The 20,237-nt window shown below is 39.4% G+C and overlaps 1 protein-coding gene across 1 annotated transcript in view; it reads right to left on the bottom strand.

The window, feature by feature from the left end:
• The window catches only part of LOC117517636 (oligophrenin-1-like), a 205,872-nt gene that overhangs the window by 129,348 nt on the left and 56,287 nt on the right, over window positions 1-20,237 (bottom strand). Inside the window, exons 9-13 of the mRNA XM_034178746.1 lie at window positions 18,751-18,851; window positions 18,492-18,583; window positions 13,208-13,286; window positions 2,357-2,390; window positions 1,851-1,913 (exon numbers count right to left, since the gene is read on the bottom strand). Coding sequence (XP_034034637.1) covers window positions 1,851-1,913; window positions 2,357-2,390; window positions 13,208-13,286; window positions 18,492-18,583; window positions 18,751-18,851 — 369 coding nt within the window. The remainder of the gene's footprint in view (window positions 1-1,850; window positions 1,914-2,356; window positions 2,391-13,207; window positions 13,287-18,491; window positions 18,584-18,750; window positions 18,852-20,237) is intronic.

Genomic DNA, 20,237 nt, shown 5'->3' with positions numbered 1-20,237 from the left:
TTCCGGAAGTCAACAACAATCTCCTTGGTCTTGTTGACATTCAGCAGGAGGTTGTTGTTTCTGCACCACGTGGTCAGAAGGGTGACCTCTTCCCTGTAGATGAGCCCCACCAGAGTTGTGTCATCCGCAAACTTCACTATGTGGTTTGTGCTGTGGGTTGTTGTGCAGTCATGTGTCAGTAATGTGAAGAGCAGTGGACTGAGCACGCAGCCTTGGGGAGCCCCTGTGTTCAATACAATGCTGCTTGTATTATTTCTGTAATTTATGTTTGTAGCATGGCCCAAGCAGAGGGTCACCCCTTTTGAGTCTCGTCTGCTTGAGGTTTCTTCCTCAGAGGGAGTTTTCCCTTACCACTGTTGCTCTGGGGATTCGTAAGGTTAGACCTTACTTGTGTGAAGCGCCTTGAGGTAACTCTGTTGTGATTTGGCGCTATATAAATGAAAATGAATTGAAAATTTGTGCACTGACATTCACTGTCAACTGTGGGACCTTATATGTAGACAGGTGTGTGCCTTTCCAGATCATGTCCAATCAACTGAATCGACCCCAGGTGGTCTCCAATTAAGCTGTAGAAACATCTCATGGATGATTAGTGGAAGCAAGATGCACCAAAGCTCAATTCTGAGCTTTATGGCAGTCTGTGAATACTTAGTGTATGTGATTTCTTAGTCATTTATTTTTAATAAATAAATAAAAAGACTTTTTCACATTGTCATTATGGGGTATTGTGTGCAAAAGTTTGAGGAAAAAAATTTATTTCATCCATTTTGGAATAAGGATGTAACAACAAAATGTGGAAAAAGTGAAGTGCTGTGAGTACTTTCTGGATGCACTGTACTTGACACAATGTGACGTGCTGCGTTCAGGAAGTTGGGAAAGACCAGACATTAAAAACGTCCCTGCTTCCAGAAAAAGTGCGTTGATAAAATTACCCTGGAGAGAAATATGGATCAACAATTTAGCCTATCAGCGCTCGGCTGAAATCACCGAACATTTCTGCTGATGTGTGGTGCTGCTAACTTAACTAGTTCGACATAGAATGTGAATAAGGCATCGTCCCCCGAGCTGGAGGACAGCATATCCAAGCTTCTCAAGGTTTGAATACAGCAATGACAGATGTCACATCCTGCTGCGGATGACATAAACACGTAAAGTGCTGCGCATACCCAGAAAACATAGAGATGATGAGCATGTGTGAGAGATGGGTGGTTTGATTTTCAACCTGACTGAAATAGCACGAGAATCGGCAGGACCTGACTGCACAATCACATTCAGAGGCAAATCAAGTAGTCTGGAACGCTCATAAACACTGGAACAGGGGCAGACTCAGACAGCGAAAAAAAAAAAAACATCCCTCCTTTTCCTGTTTGGCAGTGTGTTGCCCAAATCACCCTTATGAATGAGCCACCCATGGCTGCAGACCCCGTAGTGCAACCAGCTACATCTGTCTTAAAAATGGGTCTCAGAATTTAAGATTTGGATCCATTCAGTTACACGAAGAAGGAGCTTTGATTTAAAAAAAAAAAACCCAAGAGGAAAAAAGTGCTTATTACAAAACCAGATTAACAGTCCCTAATAGAATGGGTTTATGTGCCTAACTCCTCTTTGACACAGCAGACACAGCCTTTGATACAATATGTGGGATAAAAATGTGATAATTAAAATTTGGTGCAACCTGAAGAAACTATGATTTCAGACTATTACTGTAATGTAAGATCTCTTCTTCCCCCCCCCCCCCCACAGAGCTAACACAGACTGCAGGAGTGACAACATGCAACCAATGACTCAACTATGCCCCCTTAAGGACAAGTAAGCAAACTAACATGTCAAACAGATGTGAAATGTTTTACCTTTTGTTTCAACCAAGTTGATACACTTCCGCACAAACTTGAAGCCAATTTCATTCAGCTCCACTGTGAATGGATAAAAAGGGCAAATTTAACAGGAAAAAGGAAGAATGTGAGTTTTTTTAAGCAAAGCTATTGTTAAACACACATTGTGACAAAGCAAATAAAATCTATGGTAGTACACAAACACTGTGTCAAACCAAACTGAAAATTGGTCTCAAATTGAATATACGTACATGACTTGTTTTTAAGGTTTTTTGTTGTTGTTGAAGATGATATACATATATAGCAGCTTGTTAAATAGTAATTATAAAATGAAATGCCATTTTTTTTGTCCTGGTTTTCAAGCCTTGATACAAAATATCAGTCAAATTAAAATACAATAAAATAAGTGGGTGAATTCAAAATTGGCATCAACAGAAATATAATTTACCAACCCACTAAAACGTTAAATTTAAAATTAAATTATCACAAGGTGAGACATAGAGCAGCAATGATAACAGACTTACTTTCAGCTTGCTTGTGAATTGGAGAATGATAAATCTGAAATGACAAATGAAAACAACAAAGTAGGCAAAGTGAACTCTTAAAGAATGAGGAGGGAAAGCAGCTGATGGCAGATAGCTTGTATGTATATAGAAGTATTTTCTAATTGTGATTTACCTAATAATGAAATTATTCCAAAGAGTTTTGAAAGACTGAAAATAAAAGATATGCAATTATTGTTTTAAGTAGTGGAAAATATCACCAAAATTCCTGAATCAAAACCAAGCAAAGAAATTAAAAGAATGCAGTTACTCCCGGGAACAATTTGGCAATAACTGAAATAAGTGTGTTTCAGCTGCAAGAAGCTTGTCAGAGAGGCACATGATTACATGAACACAACCAGGAACATAATCACATCCAGACTCTCCATTTCAGAGTCCACAGATCAATCAAAACACTGTCAGATCCTGTATAGTATCACAGCTTTGTCCGCATCTTCCCCGAACGTAGCTGAATTATTTTATTTTGTATACCTCTAAAAGAGAAGTTCAGAGGTCACAAGTGGTTTCATTCTGTGGGAGTGGGAGTGAGTAGACATTTGGCATTGTATTCAAGGACCCATCAGTGGGATAAATGTTTCTTGCTATGGGGAGTTGGACCAGTACCTTCATACCCCCTTAGCTTGATTAATTTTGGCCTGTGTATGAACAGGCAGTCATTTAGAAAGCACAAATTCTTCTTTGAGTTTGTTCTGTTTTTAGTAAGAAATTTGGATTAATCTATTATCTAAACTTAATAGATTAAAATATAACGCAATACTAAAATACCCTTGGCCGTATGAGTATTGTGTTCTTTATAATTTGCAGTTGTTTAATTAATTGTTAAGATCCTATTGTCTTACATACAATTTGTACATGTTCAATAAAGCCCCTCATTCAATCAATCAATATTTACAATATTTACGCTTTAATAGCATCTGTAGGAGGCCTTGCATGTACGTGTACATGAATGAGCTTTTGACAAGAGTGGAAGTTGTGCAAATCACCGAATATCTGGAGATCACCCTCTGTTCATTTGCAGGTATTGAGACAAATTTAACTCCATAGAAAGTTAGCTTTGAGTTAGTACAAAGTAGCGTCCACACTGACATCTGCGATTTCACTCCAGAGGTATTATTAGGTTCCCAAAACAGTGATTTCAGTTTTATACGTCTTCATTTCTTGCTAGCTTTTACATAATATATGACAAAGAGTTTATATTAACACACAAATGAAACAGAGTTTTGCAGCTAGCTAAACCAGCTAACATATTATGAGTAAATAAAGCTTTAACAGTAAAACATTTTTAAAGTTTGATATCAAAGTTTTTAGAGCCTACTGTTAATTTTTTTAGTAGACTAAAGTTCTATCCTCTACAGACAAAGGAGAGCTGGTTTCAGAAGAAACGATCCATCCTCTGCAATCAGAGGAGATCTGGTCACAGAAGAGACCCAAAATGAGAGCCAAAAAATAATTTCTTGACACCCTACTAACTAGCCGGCAATATCACCCAAGTCATCCAGAGGCATACAGTTTTATCCTATGGTAAAACTAATTTCGGACAAGTTATTTAAACTAACGTCACGTCTGAAGTTTTATAAATTGAAAATATCAGCTATATATTTAAGTTTTAAAGTATTGCACTAATTTTAAAGGTTTTAGTGTGGACATGGTGTGTGGACCATGGTGGGTTCCATAAAAGTTCACGACAGGAGAAATGCATTTGAGGCGCTCTGATCAGGCTCCAATGGACAACAGCATTAAAACCTTTGTATATTGTGCCTAAAACTCTCGTGAATATAGTCTCTGGGTTTATAGTCGTTATTGTGTTTGTTTTATGTAAAAATGCCAGAAGAAGCTCAAGCTGCTTCTCCATTATTTTCAATTGGAATCACGGTGAGCTGCAATCGCTTCCTGTTTGGTCTATAATGACCTGGTTATTGTCCTTTACAACACTGTTTGTTGTCTTTGTTCCAGAGTAATATATATAAGATGTCTGAAATTCGGTTTGTGTTTATTAAATTCTATGCAGATTAAATGTAGCAGACACGGACGGATTATTTATTTAGAATATTTGTTTTGGCAAGTTTTCATGGTCTCTACTGCCATCTACTGGCCAGTAGTGTTCATTGCAATATTCAACCTAAGTATTGAGACATTCCATAATCCTTTGCATGCCAGAGAGTTGCTGCAGCTGATGAAAAGAAATAAAAATGTACATTTTGGTTGTACGAGGTCTATTAGAAAAGTATCCGACCTTATTATTTTTTTCAAAAACCATATGGATTTGAATCACGTGTGATTGCAACAGCCAAGCTTGAACCTTTGTGCGCATGCGTGAGTTTTTTCATGCCTGTCGGTTGCGTCATTCGCCTGTGAGCAGGCTTTGAGTGAGGAGTGGTCCACCCCTCTCGTCGTTTTTTCCATTGTTACGAATGGCACAGAGACCTGGCCGCTTTGCTTGATCAAAATTTTTTCAGAAACTGTGTGGGACATCAAAGTGGACACCATTCGAGAAATTCAGATGGTTTTTGGTGAAATTTTTATGGGCTTCAAAGAGATTACGGAGTGTTACTGTCGCTTTAAGGACGGCCCAGAGCGACTGGTGGTGCGCCGCGCTCCGAAGCCGCCATCGACAGGCTGAGCGACCATTTCAATTCTAAACGGATGGCTGTATGGATCCGTGACCATCGTGTGCAATTTCTCTGGGTATCACAAGAGCTGGACATCAACCATTTTCCGGCAGATTTCACTTTTAACAAGAGATTTTGTCATGGAAAGTCGAGCGGAGAGGCTTTGCGCGTCACGATGGATTCGCTACTGGAGCGAGACAAAACCACCTCCGTTTTGGTCTCACAGGACGACTTTGAGATGGCGTTCAGACAGCTGTCGGTGGTTTTTCCATTGAGTGAATTATCCGAGAAATTGTGGATGTGCCTGGACATGCCAGAACATGTCCTGTGAGGCTTCATCACGGCGTTACTTTGCGCCATGCGGCAACCGCCGCAATGCGCAAAGCCTCCGCTCCTCATTCCATGACAAAAAACTCCTGTAACAATGGAATGTGCTGTTCATTTCCAAACTGGACGCTGTGTTTATGCAGGATGTCATCGCTAGCACATGAATTGTGAAAAGACGTGGACATCAGCACTTTTTGGCACATTGAGACAGACGTGCGGAGGAATTCCGCGTGTCGCGGCGGTGCCGCATGGCGCAAAGCAACGCCGTGATGAAGCCTCGGATAATCACTAGATGGAAAACCCACCGACAGCTGTCTGAACACCATCTCAAAGCTGTCCTGTGAGACCAAAACGGAGGTGGTTTTGTCTCGCTCCAGTAGCGAATCCATCGTGACGCGCAAAGCCTCCGCTCGGCTTTCCATGACAAAATCTCTTGTTAAAAGTGAAATCTGCCGGAAAATGGTTGATGTCCAGCTCTTGTGATAACCAGAGAAACTGCACACGATGGTCACGGATCCATACAGCCATCCGTTTAGAATTGAAATGGTCGCTCAGCCTGTCGATGGCGGCTTCGGAGCGCGGCGCACCACCAGTCGCTCTGGGCCGTCCTTAAAACGACAGTAACACTCCGTAATCTCTTTGAAGCCCATAAAGATTTCACCAAAAACCATCTGAATTTCTCGAATGGTGTCCACTTTGATGTCCCTCACAGTTTCTGAAAAAATTTTGATCAAGCAAAGCGGCAGTCTCTGAGCCATTCCTAAACAATGAAAAAAACGACGAGGGGGTGGACCACTCCTCACTCAAAGCCTGCTCACAGGCGAATGACGCAACCGACAGGCGTGAAAAAACTCACGCATGCGCACAAAGGTTCAAGCTTGGCTGACACAATCACACGTGATTCAAATCCATATGGTTTTTGAAAAAAATAATAAGGTCGGATACTTTTCTAATAGACCTCGTATAATGTTCATTTACAGTTGTCGTCATGTGTTTTCTCTCTGTGCTGTTTAAACCGCAGCAACTCTCTGGCACGCAAAGGATTATGGTTTAGGGTCTGAGCGCTAGTAGATGGCAGTGTTCTATGCATTTTGACCCGGTTATATCAGACAGTTGTCTAATTACAACTTGACTTTTGGCTTTTGCAAATGGCTTTTTTTTTAACATATGAAAAAATGGCATATTTTACAAAAGCACATTTATATGTAAACCAACACACACGTCACATTAACGTGTTTGTTTTTACACAGAATGAATGAGTCAACCAATCAGTGTTAGCGGAGGCTCATTTTACTCATAATCCCTTTGGCATCTGTGTGTTTGTTACAAAATTTCAGAATTAGTGCATTATTTAAAATTAAAAGATATGTGTTACATTTTAACTTTGTACAAATAACTGTCATTAACGTAGTAGTTAGTTATTCTTTCCAGAATAATTTGATTTATAAATCAAAACCATAAGTCAAAACTGCTTTATTTTCCAAGACCTCTGCCTCACGGCAGAACTGCTGTATGTGTTTAAGGAATAATGACTTCTTTTTTTTGTGACAACCTGGTGGTCAGGCTCCTTTTGCTGCAGTAGAGTAAATATGTAGTAAACAAGGGCTTCCAGCAGGTGGCACAGCGCACAAAGACAGAAGTGGTGATTCATTGTTTGGGTTTGTGATCGTGGTGTTAAAAATCAATTTTGAAAGTTATGGGTTATTGGTTAGCTGTAGCTTCCGATAAATTTTTGGGTAGTTTATCGGTTTAGCTGTATAAAAAAAAAAAAACTTTTCAGTTAGCTCATTAGCTGTTATCAACGCTAACTAACTTTTTGGTTAGCTGTGCCCACCACTGCCCAACTGTGGACCTGTAGACCACACGAGGTCCATCTCAAAGCCCAACTGAAATGGCAACTTATGTGCATGCTGCATACACGGTAGTCAGTGAAGTTTTCACGTATAGCTGTGGTTGCAACAGGTGTTAATCCAGTTGTCAGAACAGTCACTACATTTCCAGCAACAGGTGACAATCTAATTAGTTGATTTTATGTTATGTCCACAACATGGCCATGACCAATTAAACAACTTTATCCAAACCTTTTGTGGTCCCTAGTTTGAGCTCAGATTTAGCATCGTGTAAATACAAATGGATTCATGCCATGCATTGTAAACCACATGCAACAGACCATCACATTCACACAATGGTAACAGACTCAGAGTACCCAATCAATGACCCTTCAATTAACAGGCAAACCACTCTACATGCTGAACTTTAGCTGCCCATGTCTCACAGTGTGTTCTGAATTAATGTGTTTTTGCATTTTCACATAGTGCAGAGTTAGCCTCATTTAAGCATCATGTTGTTTGTAGCCATTTTACTTTCAGATACTGAATGCCAAGAAATGCTACAACCCCCTACACATGTAACAGAGCATTACAAAACAGATGGTAACACACCAGATCTGGATTTCTGTTTTGGTTCTGGAGTACATTGCCTTTGTGGACAATCAGTTGCATGAGGCACAGGCACATTAGTTTTTCATCTGACAAATCATTATTCAAAATGTACCACTGCAAAATATTACGATATGGCAATTAAGTCATTGACCCACAACCCAATCTGAATCACTCCCAAAAGAATTTAAAGGCATTATTTCTTTTATAACAACTAATACTTCCAACAAGAGTCACAATTGTCAAGCAATCTTATACAAAATAAAAGTAAATACACAACCACACTGAAAAAACAAATAAACAAACAAACAAACACACACAGAACTTCATACTTGAAAGCTGTCAAATATAATTCAAGGATACAAAAATCATGGATCCAACAACTAGGTACAACCTACAGCAGCTAATTTTTATTGGTTAGAAATGTCCAAGATCTTCAGGGAAGTTTCAAAGAGGCACATGCAAGCACTTTTTTTCCTTTGCTCTACTGCAGGTCACTGCCAAATAGTTTTCCCTCATAAAAAAGATTCAGCAGAAAATGTACAAAGGAGCGCTTGAAGTGATCTTTCAGCTCAGAATTACATTTGTCGTTTTAGCACACAGGTTCATGCTCATCATCCACTTCTTGTTTTGGAGGTGAGACAAGTTTGAAAAGAGACAGATCGGGGGTAACCTTAGCAATCAGGACTGTAATGGACCAGCTGGCTGCTATCTGAGACTGGCAGCAGTCTCCATTTATCTCCAGAATTCATGGGGATGTCTACTGTGCATAAGAACACTGATACCAATGTGTTGATTATAGAGTGCAAACGTATAGGTTTAAAGTAAATGTACAGTTTAACAAAACCGTCGCAACTTCCAAACTAAAGCTGTGGGCTTAAGAGACTTACTGAGAAATACCTGCCTGTGCAGATGTAAGAAATGTTGAAATGAATTCAGTCTTGCAAAGACATGCCACTTATTTAAATGCTGTAAAGAGTGTGAAGTCTTAGATAATGACAATGATAAATATTTCAGACATTACAAAGCCTGGGGGTAGGAGCTGTTGCAGCAGAGGAGATTATTTTAAAAGAACACCAGCAAAGTCTTTGTTTCAGACAGCTGATCCTTTGCCTGAGTGAACGCTCCGAAGCTCAGCTTGGCAATGCGACAGCAGATTTTTCCTTCAGAGTGTTTGGACACTGCGGGTGGAAAATCTCTTGTGAAATTTTCATGATAAACACAAGTTGGTACGGAAGCTGCACATGAAAAAGGCAATGAAAAGCATGCCTTGTCATTTTCACATGCTCTATCAGTGATGGCATTTTGTACAGCTGTAATGTTTTTTTTTTTTTTTTTTTTGGTGGGTGGGTGGGGGGGGGGGGGTGTTTTTTTTTAACTGAGGAAAGTTACCTCACGTGACAGCCACTGTTAAACCACATTTTGCACACTCTGACATGAACAAGATCTGGCAGCAGACAAGAACAACAAAGCTACAGAAAAAAAAGGAATTGGCAAACATCATGCACTTCTTTTTTTCTTGCTAGTTTGGCACTTTGGTGAACTGCTAAATAGACAAGAAACACCACAAGAACAGCAGGGTCTTGCAAAATACACAACCGGAATTTTCTTTCTGTGCTAGACAAAATATCTTCAGGCAGGTCTTCAGCTGTAACCCTTATTTTCCATTAATACCTGAACATTATTACTGGAGCTTAAAAAGGTCCAAAATTACAAATGATTTCAATTCAGTGCCACTTCACGGGGCTAAAAAAGATAAGCCAAGTGCAGTCATTAAGTCACACACTGATGGCGGGATAATGTGCATAATGAGCCTCATACAATCTCTTACATAATTTGCAAAAAGAGAGCCATAATGAGATCAGCCAGGGCTACTAACTGAAATTATCAAAAAATAATAATAATAACTGAAAAAAAACTTGAGCAGTAAGGTCCTTTAGCTACCTTAGGTTTATGTTCTGAAACATTAATAGTGAATCTTTGTTGTGTATGACCAAGTACACTTATCAACAACATCATGTCAATGTTGTTTTTGGTGAAGACAAGCCGTGATTGACAAAAAAAAAAAAAAAGTATTAAAGTCAGTCCCATGGTAGTACTTGGAGAAAATAGCATATCTTAGTCTCAATACCAAACAGAAACACATACAAACCTATGTCTCCTCAACCGAACTGGAATATTATGACTATCACCACACCTGGCACCTTCCCTTCAGTCAACTCCAGAAATGACAGGGTCCAGCCTCTGTCCAAGAGTTTAGTTTCAGAGAGGGCATCGATGAAGTGACCCCCACTATATTTACGCTGCATCCGGAAAGCATTCACAGCGTTTTCCATATTTTATGTTACAGCCTTATTCCAAAATGGAGTAAATTCATTTTTCCCCACTCAAAATTCTACTCACAGCTCACCGTAATGACAACATTTCAAAAAAATATTTTTTTTTTGAAATGTTTGCAAATTTATTAAAAATAAAAACTAAGAAATCACATGTACATACGTATTCACACCATGTGCTCAAGACTTTGTTGATGCACCTTTGGCAGCTATTACAGCGTCAAGTCTTCTTGAATATGATGCCACAAGCTTGGCCCACCCATCATTGGGACATTTTGTCCATTCCTCTTTGTAGCACCTCTCAAGATCCATCAGGCTTAATGGGGAGCGTTGGTGCACAGCCATTTTCAGATCTCTCCAGATATGTTCAATCGGATTCAGGTCCGGGCTCTTGCTGGGTCACTCAAGGACATTCACAGAGTTGTCCTGAAGCCACTCCTTTGATATTTTGGCTGTGTGTTTAGGGTCACTGTCCTGCTGAAAGATGAACCGTCGCCCTGGTCTGAGGTCAAGAGCACTCTGGAGCAGGTTTTCATCCAGGATGTGTCTGTACATTGTTTCATTCGTCTTTCGCTCATCCTGACTAGTCTCCCAGTTCCTGCTGCAGAAAAACATCCCCACAGCATGATGCTGCCACCACCATGCTTCACTATAGGGATGGTGCCTAGTTTCCTCCAAACGTGACACCTGGCCTTCACACCAAAGAGTTCAATCTTTCTCTCATCAGAACAGAGATTTTTCTGTCTCATGGTCTAAGAGTCCTTCAGGTGCCTTTTGGCAAACTCCAGGTGGGCTGCCATGTGCCTTTTGCTCAGGAGTGGCTTCCATCTGGCCACTCTACCATACAGGCCTGATTGGTGGATTGCTGCAGAGATGGTTGTCTTGCTGGAAGGATCTCCTCTCCCCACAGAGGAATGCTGGAGGTCTGACAGAGTGACAATCAAGTTCTTGGTCACCTCCCTGACTAAGTCCCTTCTACCCGATCACTCAGTTTAGATGGGCAGGCACCTCTAGGAAGAGTCCTGGTGGATCTGAACTTCTTCCATTTATGGATGATTCCATCTACCTACTGGAATGTTCTCTTTTCTCCACAGAGGAATGCTGGACCATCGGGGTCTTCCAGTTATGGATGATGGAGGCCACTGTGCATTTTGGGATCTTCAAAGCAGCAGAAATGTATCTGTGCCCTTCCCCAGATTTGTGCCTCGAGGCAATCCTGTCTCGGAGGTCTACAGACAATTCCTTTGACTTCATGCTTGTTTTGTGCTCTGACATGCACTGTCAACTGTGGGCCTTTATATGTAGGCAGGTGTGTGTCTTTCCAAATCTAATTAATTTTTTTTTACCAGGTGGACTCCAATTAAAGCACGTCACACGTTTTTTTAAGGTCTAAGTTAGCAACACACATCATAGTATTCATGATTGTAAGTCTCTCAGCGCATATGTGCTCATAATTAGTGGTCACTGATGTTTTTTATTGCTCTTGCAGAGCATGTTAACAGGTGCATTTCCGGAAAACGTCTCACTTGGCAATTCTCTGCCATTCCCGGCATGTAACGTACATATTAGCAAAAAAGAAACATCCCGATGGCTGACAGAGTGAAACAACTGCGGTTATGTCCAATAACGAAGCTCCGGAGCTTTTCTTTGAAAGTGATGGCTCGGATTTACAGAAGAGACAACACATTTCACCCCAAAGCTCTTTCACTTTTTCAGAGTCTGTCGGATTTTGGAATCTAACTGTGGTGATGCACTGTTTGTGTCACAGGATGCTGGTTTAGTGCTGTGAACATGACGGAAGTGGACTATCTCCACCATGCAGATTTAACAGACTGCCTGGACATGCAGATGTATGTCTCATATTGGAACAATTCAGGAGAAGACTATTTTCAGGAGATAATGGACTATCTAACATGCCACAATCGTGACAGAAGTTGAGCTGAAGGCAGAGTTGCAATCGTACATTATGCGCATGTGATCAAGCCAAGTGGACCTGGACTCAGATCTCATAGATGTGATCAGATCTGATATATTGTCACATGAAATGTCACAGATCACATACAGAAGTGATATGTGACAGACAGACAGACAGACAGACAGACAGACAGACGATGAGACTGATTCCAATTTTGGAACAGGTACACTTCAATTACTGGTTTAAACCACTCTGCAAAAGTTTCCTTAGTTTTCACTGTACTTCCCCATGTAATCACGTATGCTACATCTAGCTTGTTCAAAGTATCTCTACTCTGAGCGTTCACGCAACAAACAAAACAAATTTCTTTGTTGGACTCACTCACTTTGGGGCGCGTTATGAGAGGCTTTCGCCTAATTTTTATTTACGTATGTACACACACACACACACACACACACACACACACACATACACACACGTGCGCCAGTTAAAGCCTTATTTGTAGATCAGCAAAATCAATGCTTTTTAAGGTGGCATTGAGGCTTTGTGGAAAACTTGATTTCTGCTTTCAAGTTGGACATTTTAACATGGGCTTCGATGGGAACCTTCTCCCTTTTGGAGCTAGCCTCATTATACAGTACTTTGGACATCATTTGGCTGTTGTAAAGGGCTACACAAATAAATGTTGATTAATGAATTGACTGATTAATGATGTGTGAGTTATGTTTCTGTACAGTGCAGTCGTTTTGGCAGGGCAACACAGAATAAATGATACTATCATGCAAACATTCACTTCAATTAGATTCAATTTTAAAAAGAAAATTATTTTACTCAGTGTGAAGAATCTTCTCATATTTATTGTAACCAAAAAGCAGATTAGATTATTAGGATTTGTAGAAGACTTGTAATAATAAGACATTCTTTCATTTAAACACTAATAATCACAAATTACTTCTGCTATTTGAAAAAAAAAAAAAAATTTTTTGATGAGGGACCAAAAAAAAAGGCACTTGGGCAAGCAGATCAAAAGCATAAATCAAAGAACACCTTGAGAGTTCTTCCACTACTGGCTACATCACACTTTGCACAGTGGGTGACTTTATGTTGCACAGCACATCTTTTTTTGGCGGTGGGGGACTCACAAGTAGAACAATAAACCATGACCCATTAAAGAAGAATAAACTCACAGGCTCTTTTCCATCCATAGCTTCCATCCACAACTTTCTGTCTCCTTCTGAAAGAGCCTGGAAAGTGACGGGTGTGTTTCTATGGAAACAGTAACAAATGGCATTAAATTGTCATAGCTACAAGATGCACTACGACACAGTTCAAACCATTCTGATCATCTGAATTTTATTACGCTCATAAAGTTTGAGGATCATAAAAATTTCCTGCTGCGTGAACAGTCGTTTTTACCACATTATATTCTGACAAATGCACTCCTTAACAGACTACATAAAGAGAGAGAAAAAAATACATAAAGTCTAATAATAATCAAGTCTAGTTTCTGTCAACTTAGACAACTGGCCAAGCTGAAACGATTTCTTTCACGACATCATTTTGAGATTTTAATCCATGCTTTTATCACTAATCGCCTGGACTATTGCAATGCACTTTATATTGGGCTGAATCAGACTCTGCTTACTCGCCTACAGATGGTGCAGAATGCTGCTGCTCGACTTTTGGCTGGTGTTAGAAGGTGCGAGCACATTACACCGGTTTTGGCCTCACTTCATTGGCTCCTAGTTCGTTTTAGAATTGATTTTAAAATTCTTTTATTTGTTTTTAAATGTCTTCATGGCCTTGCCCCACTATATCTGTCTGACCTGCTCAATTTATATGCCCCTTCACGCTCACTCAGGTCAGCTGATTTGTCACTGTTGGTTATCCCAAGGTCAAAGAGGACGCGTAGAGGTGACCGAGCTTTTTCAGTCGTTGCCCCGAGACTCTGGAATGATCTTCCTTTGCACATTAGGCAGGCTGATTCTCTCTCTGCTTTTAAATCGTCTCTTAAAGCACATTTTTTTCTCTTTGGCTTTTAACACAGCTTGACACTTTTTTTTTTGTTGCTTTTAACTGTAACTTTTTATTTATTAAATTATTTTAACTTGCCTGTTTTTGTTGTGTACAGCGCTTTGGTTGTTGGTGCATTTTAAAGTGCTTTATAAATAAATTGAGATTGAGATAAAGTATTTTCTTTTTCTGTCAACTTTAACAACTACGCAGGTTTCCCTACTAAAACTGGAATTCAAACATCGGTTCTATGCACAGTACAAAAAATGGCTTCCAGATTCTGGATCAAGAAACTGACTGCTGAAATCTCTGAGATAGCTTTTTTGTATCCTTCCCCTAAACCGTGATGTTGAACAATCTTTGTTTTCAGGTCATTTGAGAGTTGTTTAGAGGCTCCCATGTTGCCACTCATTAGAAGAGATGCAAAGAGGGGAAACATTTGCAAATGGCCACCTTAAATACCCTTTCATGATTGAAGTCACCTGTGTAAGGAGGTCAAGGGTGAGCTTACCAAACCAATTTTGTGTCCCAGTAATTAGTGCTAAATGTATTCAAATCAATAAAATGACAAGGCCCAAATTTAAGCACCTGCCCAATTTTGCTTAAATAATTATTGCACACTTTCTGAAAATACTAGAAACTTCATTTCACTTAAATGGTAAATGGACTGCATTTATATAGCGCTTTTCCATCTGCATCAGACGCTCAAAGCGCTTTACAATTATGCCTCACATTCACCCCAATGTCAGGGTGCTGCCATACAAGGCGCTCACTACACACCGGGAGCAATAGGGTTAAAGGCCTTGCCCAAGGGCCCTGAGTGATTTTTCAGTCGGGCAGGGATTTGAACCCATGATCTTCTGGACTCAAGCCCAACACCTTAACCACTAAACCATCATCTCAGATCTCAAATATCAGTGTGTTTGTCTGCTATATGATATATTTAACTGAAATTTCCTGACAACCAATGATTTATAAAGGAAAATCATGAAAATTATCAGGGGTGCCCAAACTTTTGCATACAACTGTATTGTCTATCTGTCAGCAGGATTACATCAAAACTACTACACACATTTTGACGAGATTTTCACCACAAATAGATATTACGCCAACGAAGACTCCATTCAATTTTGGAGATGCTCCAGATCTGGATTCTAGATCAAGCTTGACTTTATATAGGCTTTGAAGGATTACTGTTAGCAGGATTATGTCAAAACTACTGCACGGATTCTCACCAAATTTTTACCACTGATAGATTTTAGGCCATGGAAGACTCCAATAAATTTTGGAGGTGATCTGGATCCAGATTCTGGATCAAGTTTCACTTGATATAGGATCTGAAGGATTACTGTTAGCAGGAGTACGTGAAAAACCACTGCATGGATTCTCAACAAATTTGCACCACAGATAGATAGATATTAGGCCATGGAAGACTCCATTAAATTTTGGAGATGATCCAGTTCCGGATCAAGTTTCACTTTATATAGGCTTTGAAGGATTACGTCAAAACGACTTCACAGATTCTCATAAAATTTGCACTGCAGATACATATTAGGCCATGGAAGACTTTGTTAAATTTTGGATGTGATCTGTACCCAGATCCAAATCCTGGATCAAGATTTCCCTTTATATAGGCTTTGAAGGATAACTTCAAAACTACTTCACAGATTCTCACCAAGGTTGCACCACAGATAGATTTTAGATGCATATTAGGGCATGGAAGACTCCACTGAATTTTGGAGGTGATACGGATCCGGTTTGGCGTACGTCAGAAATCTCTGTTTGCTCTTGTTTACTTATTTGTCTGTCTGTCTGTCTGTCTGTTAGCAGGACTACATCAAAACTACTGCACAGATTTTGACAAAATTTTCACCACAGATAGATATTATTTTTGGAGATGATCCGGATCCAGATTCTAGATCAACCTTGTATAGGCTGGTATAGGCTTTGAAGAATTACTGTTAGCATTATTACGTCAAAACTACTGCATGTATTCTCACCAAATTTTCACCGAAGACTCTATTAAATTTTGGAGGTGATTTGGATTCTGGATCAAGTCATATAAGCTTTGAAGGATTACGTCAAAACTACTACATGGATTCTCACCAAAACTGCACCACACAAACATACATATAAGGGCATGGAAGACTCCACTGAATTTTAGAGGTGATCCGTATCCAGATTCTGACTCAGGATTTCACTTTATAGGCCTTTAAGGATTATGTCAAAACCACTTCATGGATTCTCATCAAATCTGCACCACAGACGCATTATTAGGTCATAGAAGACTCCACTGAATTTTGGAGTTGATCCAGATCCGGATTGGCGGACATCAGAAATCTCTGATTGCTCTTGTTTAACATGTCACTTGTTTTTCAAATGTTTTCTCATAATTGCTTTTATTTCTATATCTCCTTTCCAGTTTTTAGTTTTAACTTTTAGACTATATAGAGTGCAAACATGATCTGCATGTTGTTACAAACCTTGCAGCCCCAATGTGCCACATTTTCTTGCCACTCAGAATTCTAACTGTTGGCAAACTTGCTTTTGCATTTCAAACTTTGTTTGTTGACAGAATTTGAAATTTTCACCATATATCCCAGATACTAATAAATGAGCTTGAATTAATTTGAAGACAACCATATCTACATCGGGTGCGCGGTCTAATAACTGAAACACTTTGTGGGGTCACCAGTTTTATGACACCAAAGTAATACAGTCAGCTGCCCAGTTGTTTTACAGTCAGGTGTGTGTTATTCCCTCTTTATTTCATTCACAGGTCAGCAGATAAATGTCTCAAGGTCCTTTTAGACATTTAAAAATGCAAAATCTAGGCTTCACTATTTCACAACTTTTATTTAATGACTTTCTCTCTCTGTGCTATGCTGTCATAACACTGACTGGTGAAGCAGCACACAAAGCTTGTTAAATGCAGTCCTATTACAGCTATCCTATCACTCAGAGGTGACATGAGTGTCTTGGTGCCTTCCCTCATCATCAGTATGGCATGATCATTCAGTTTAGAGCCAACTCAAAACTGCCTTAAGCACCAACCTAGTTCTTGACCATGTAAAAGAGGCATATGAGGACAGCCTGTTCGAAGCAGAATTTCCATATTGTGCCATACGCTTAAAATTTCTTAAAGCCTAACTGCACTTCAAGAGATATGCAACAGTTGAAACAACTGTAGAATTTGGAAACAGAGGCATAAAGGCTAGAGACAGCTTTGTCAGTTGAGGGTTATAGGTTCACTATTCCAACTTAAATTCTGAGTGGGATAGTGACAGAGTATTGTCTATTTCCTCCTAATTGCTACCATTAACGTGTCCTTAATCCACAACTGCTCAGCAGTTAACACATCAGACTGTGGTTGTACAGAGCAACTTCCAGGGCGCTTGAGCGATACCTCCCTGAATGAATAAAAAGGAAAAAAATAAAATCAGGCCTATGAAGAGCCATTTGTCCAATTAACTTTGAGGCATTAAAATAAGGAGACAGCAGACAAACAACCTTAAGTAGAGTTATCACACTCAAATTAAACCTGAAAGTTTAACAGAGTTCATGTTCCTTATTTACCTTGGACTCAAGCATGCTGTAAAGACAGCTTGAATAAAAACTTCAATACTGCCCAAATATTTGTGGCTTCCAAATCATTCTAAATATGAATGCTAGCTCATTCACCTGTCAGTCAGCCACATGACTGACTTGATATCCACATGCTGTATTTCCATTTAGTGAGTGGCAACATGATTTTATTTAATGCTACTTGGAAAAATCACATGCAAGAAGCACAAAGCAATAAAGTTAAACCAAGTTTCAAAAGCTTGAAAAGCACATGACAGTCCACCCAAACAGGACAAAAAAACAAAAAAAAAATCAATCAGATGGCTTGCTACAAATCTTGAGTACGCTGGGGTGGAGGTCAAATGTCAAGGTCGGCTACAGAGCTGTGCTTAATTCAGGGACACTTGATTTGAAACATGTTGGACCCACGTTATCTTCTACATTAGGCAGCTCTGCCACCTTGAGTTTATCAGACAGCAGAGTCATTGTGGCATTATGAGTACACACTGGAATTAATTCGTTGTTCAATATTCAAGATGCACCATTGCGCTTTTAATGCATAATGATGCAACACTTCAATCATTAAAACACCCTATCAACATTATTTCCACAGATTTCAGGAGACAACCTTAAATATGGCACAGCCTGTTGGCTGAAGCTTCTTAAAATGTAGTCTGAATTGGATAGTCTGCTTATATAAACATAAGTCTGTTGTGTTCGCCATCTGTTTCTTGCGTGAGCCCGTTGCTTAGGGATTGTTTGGTCTACAGTCGATTTAGCCCTCACACACTATCCTTGTGAACCACCTGTTCACCTTGCTGTATGAACCCATTTAGCCCACAAGGCTTTCCTGTTGCCTCGTCTCAGACTTTCTCAAGGTATGTTTGGGCTAACCTCTCAATCGTTTCCACGTCAAAGCAGAATCGTTTGTCTATGGATTCTGTCTTCCGGCGGATGCAGGAATTCAGTGTGACTTGTGTGGGACCCTGCAAAAAAAAAAAAAAAAAAAAGTTGGAAGGGAGCAGAGATGACATAAACACAGAATATTAGGGCCACTGCATTAATAAGCTTCCTGTAACTTCTGTAGATGTTGAAAAATTACAGATTCACAGAAAATTCAATTTGTAAGCAACAGTTGTTTTTTGTGAACTACCTGTTTAGTTGTAGGCTTCTGTTCACAAGGTATCATGACAAGAATGTGGTCCTCTTTGTCATACTTGCAATAATATTTGACCCACGTCATACCCAAAGCCCCTTTGGAGACAAAAAATAATAAAGGTACTTGAATGGTTTTATGTCCCACCGAGGTTTTACAGACTGTAATTATGAGGTCATGCATACCATCATGCATGTCTGGCTAACATGCAGTATTGTGCAAAACTTGTAGGCACATTCAAAATAATTTGTCCTCAAAGACAAAATGATTTATTCTCTAAAATACAGAAAAATGGCACAATATGTAATATTATAATGTACCAACAGACACAACCACACTTATCTGTGTCAACACAATATATACAATGCAAATATGAAGTGTTGCACATAACCGACTTCAAATTTGACATCAAATTTGTGTAAACACATTATGATTATGAAACTTGTCATCAATCATTTTGAACTTAGAAAACCACCAACCTATTAGCAAATGCACACAGCAAAATCCTCAGTGAATGGGACTGCATTTCTACAAGGCTTTCTCCATCTAATGCAAATATTCAAAGTACTTTACAATGATGCCTCACATCATTCAAACACACACCAATGCTGCTATACAAGGTGCCCAACTATACACTGTGAGTAACTTGTGGATTTGGGGCTTTGCTCAAATGAACCTTATTGACCCTTCGTATCCAATCAGGGAATTAATTCCATGATCCTCTGGACACACTCAGGCTTCTTAATGTTAATTCAATTCACAGCAAGTTGCAACTAACAATATTCCAGAGTTCATATGATTCTGAGTGATAAGGAACACTTTTGATGGTGCCAATATAATGTTTTAGATGTGAGAAAGTTGTAAGTGTCACATGTGTCTAGACCCCATACACCTGACATCATTAGATCACATCATCCACTGTGTTAGCGGGGAAAAAAAGGCTCGATCCACTTACTGCAAATCCCATTATTCAACAAATATTCTTTCATTTCATGAATGTTCTGCCTGGAAGATCACATGGTGGCTTCCTGCTCAGGGTATGGCTAAACCAATCAGCATGGACAAAATAAAGCCATTTCATTCTACAGATTAATTTCAAAATTTCTAACCATCAAGAAAATCTGCAAGATTTCTCCATGTATGCATGTCCCTCTGTGCAGAGGACAAAGTGTGCACTATTCACATCACTGTTCCTTAGATAAATTGTTTTTCATATGTGATCATTTGTTCTTGACAATATTTGCTCAAATGGATGAGTCGATCAGGTTAGGGTTCTTTTAATCTACAGTAATTATTACAGTGACTATGCGTCTGTGTCTGGTATTTTGGTCCACTACATTTTATACCAGATGCAGTTAGTCTCCAGCTATACCGTATCTCATCGTCCTCTGTTACCCTGGGAATGTATTTTCAGAAATTATTTACATTTGGGTTTAGATAAGAATGCTATGGGTTACTTTCAGATCAAGTCTAAACTTTGATTT

The sequence above is a fragment of the Thalassophryne amazonica genome, chromosome 9 (genome assembly GCF_902500255.1).
Source record: "Thalassophryne amazonica chromosome 9, fThaAma1.1, whole genome shotgun sequence".
Lineage (NCBI taxonomy): Eukaryota > Metazoa > Chordata > Actinopteri > Batrachoidiformes > Batrachoididae > Thalassophryne > Thalassophryne amazonica.
Note: the sequence above shows the minus strand (reverse complement) of the source record. Positions and strands in the feature narration are given on the sequence as shown.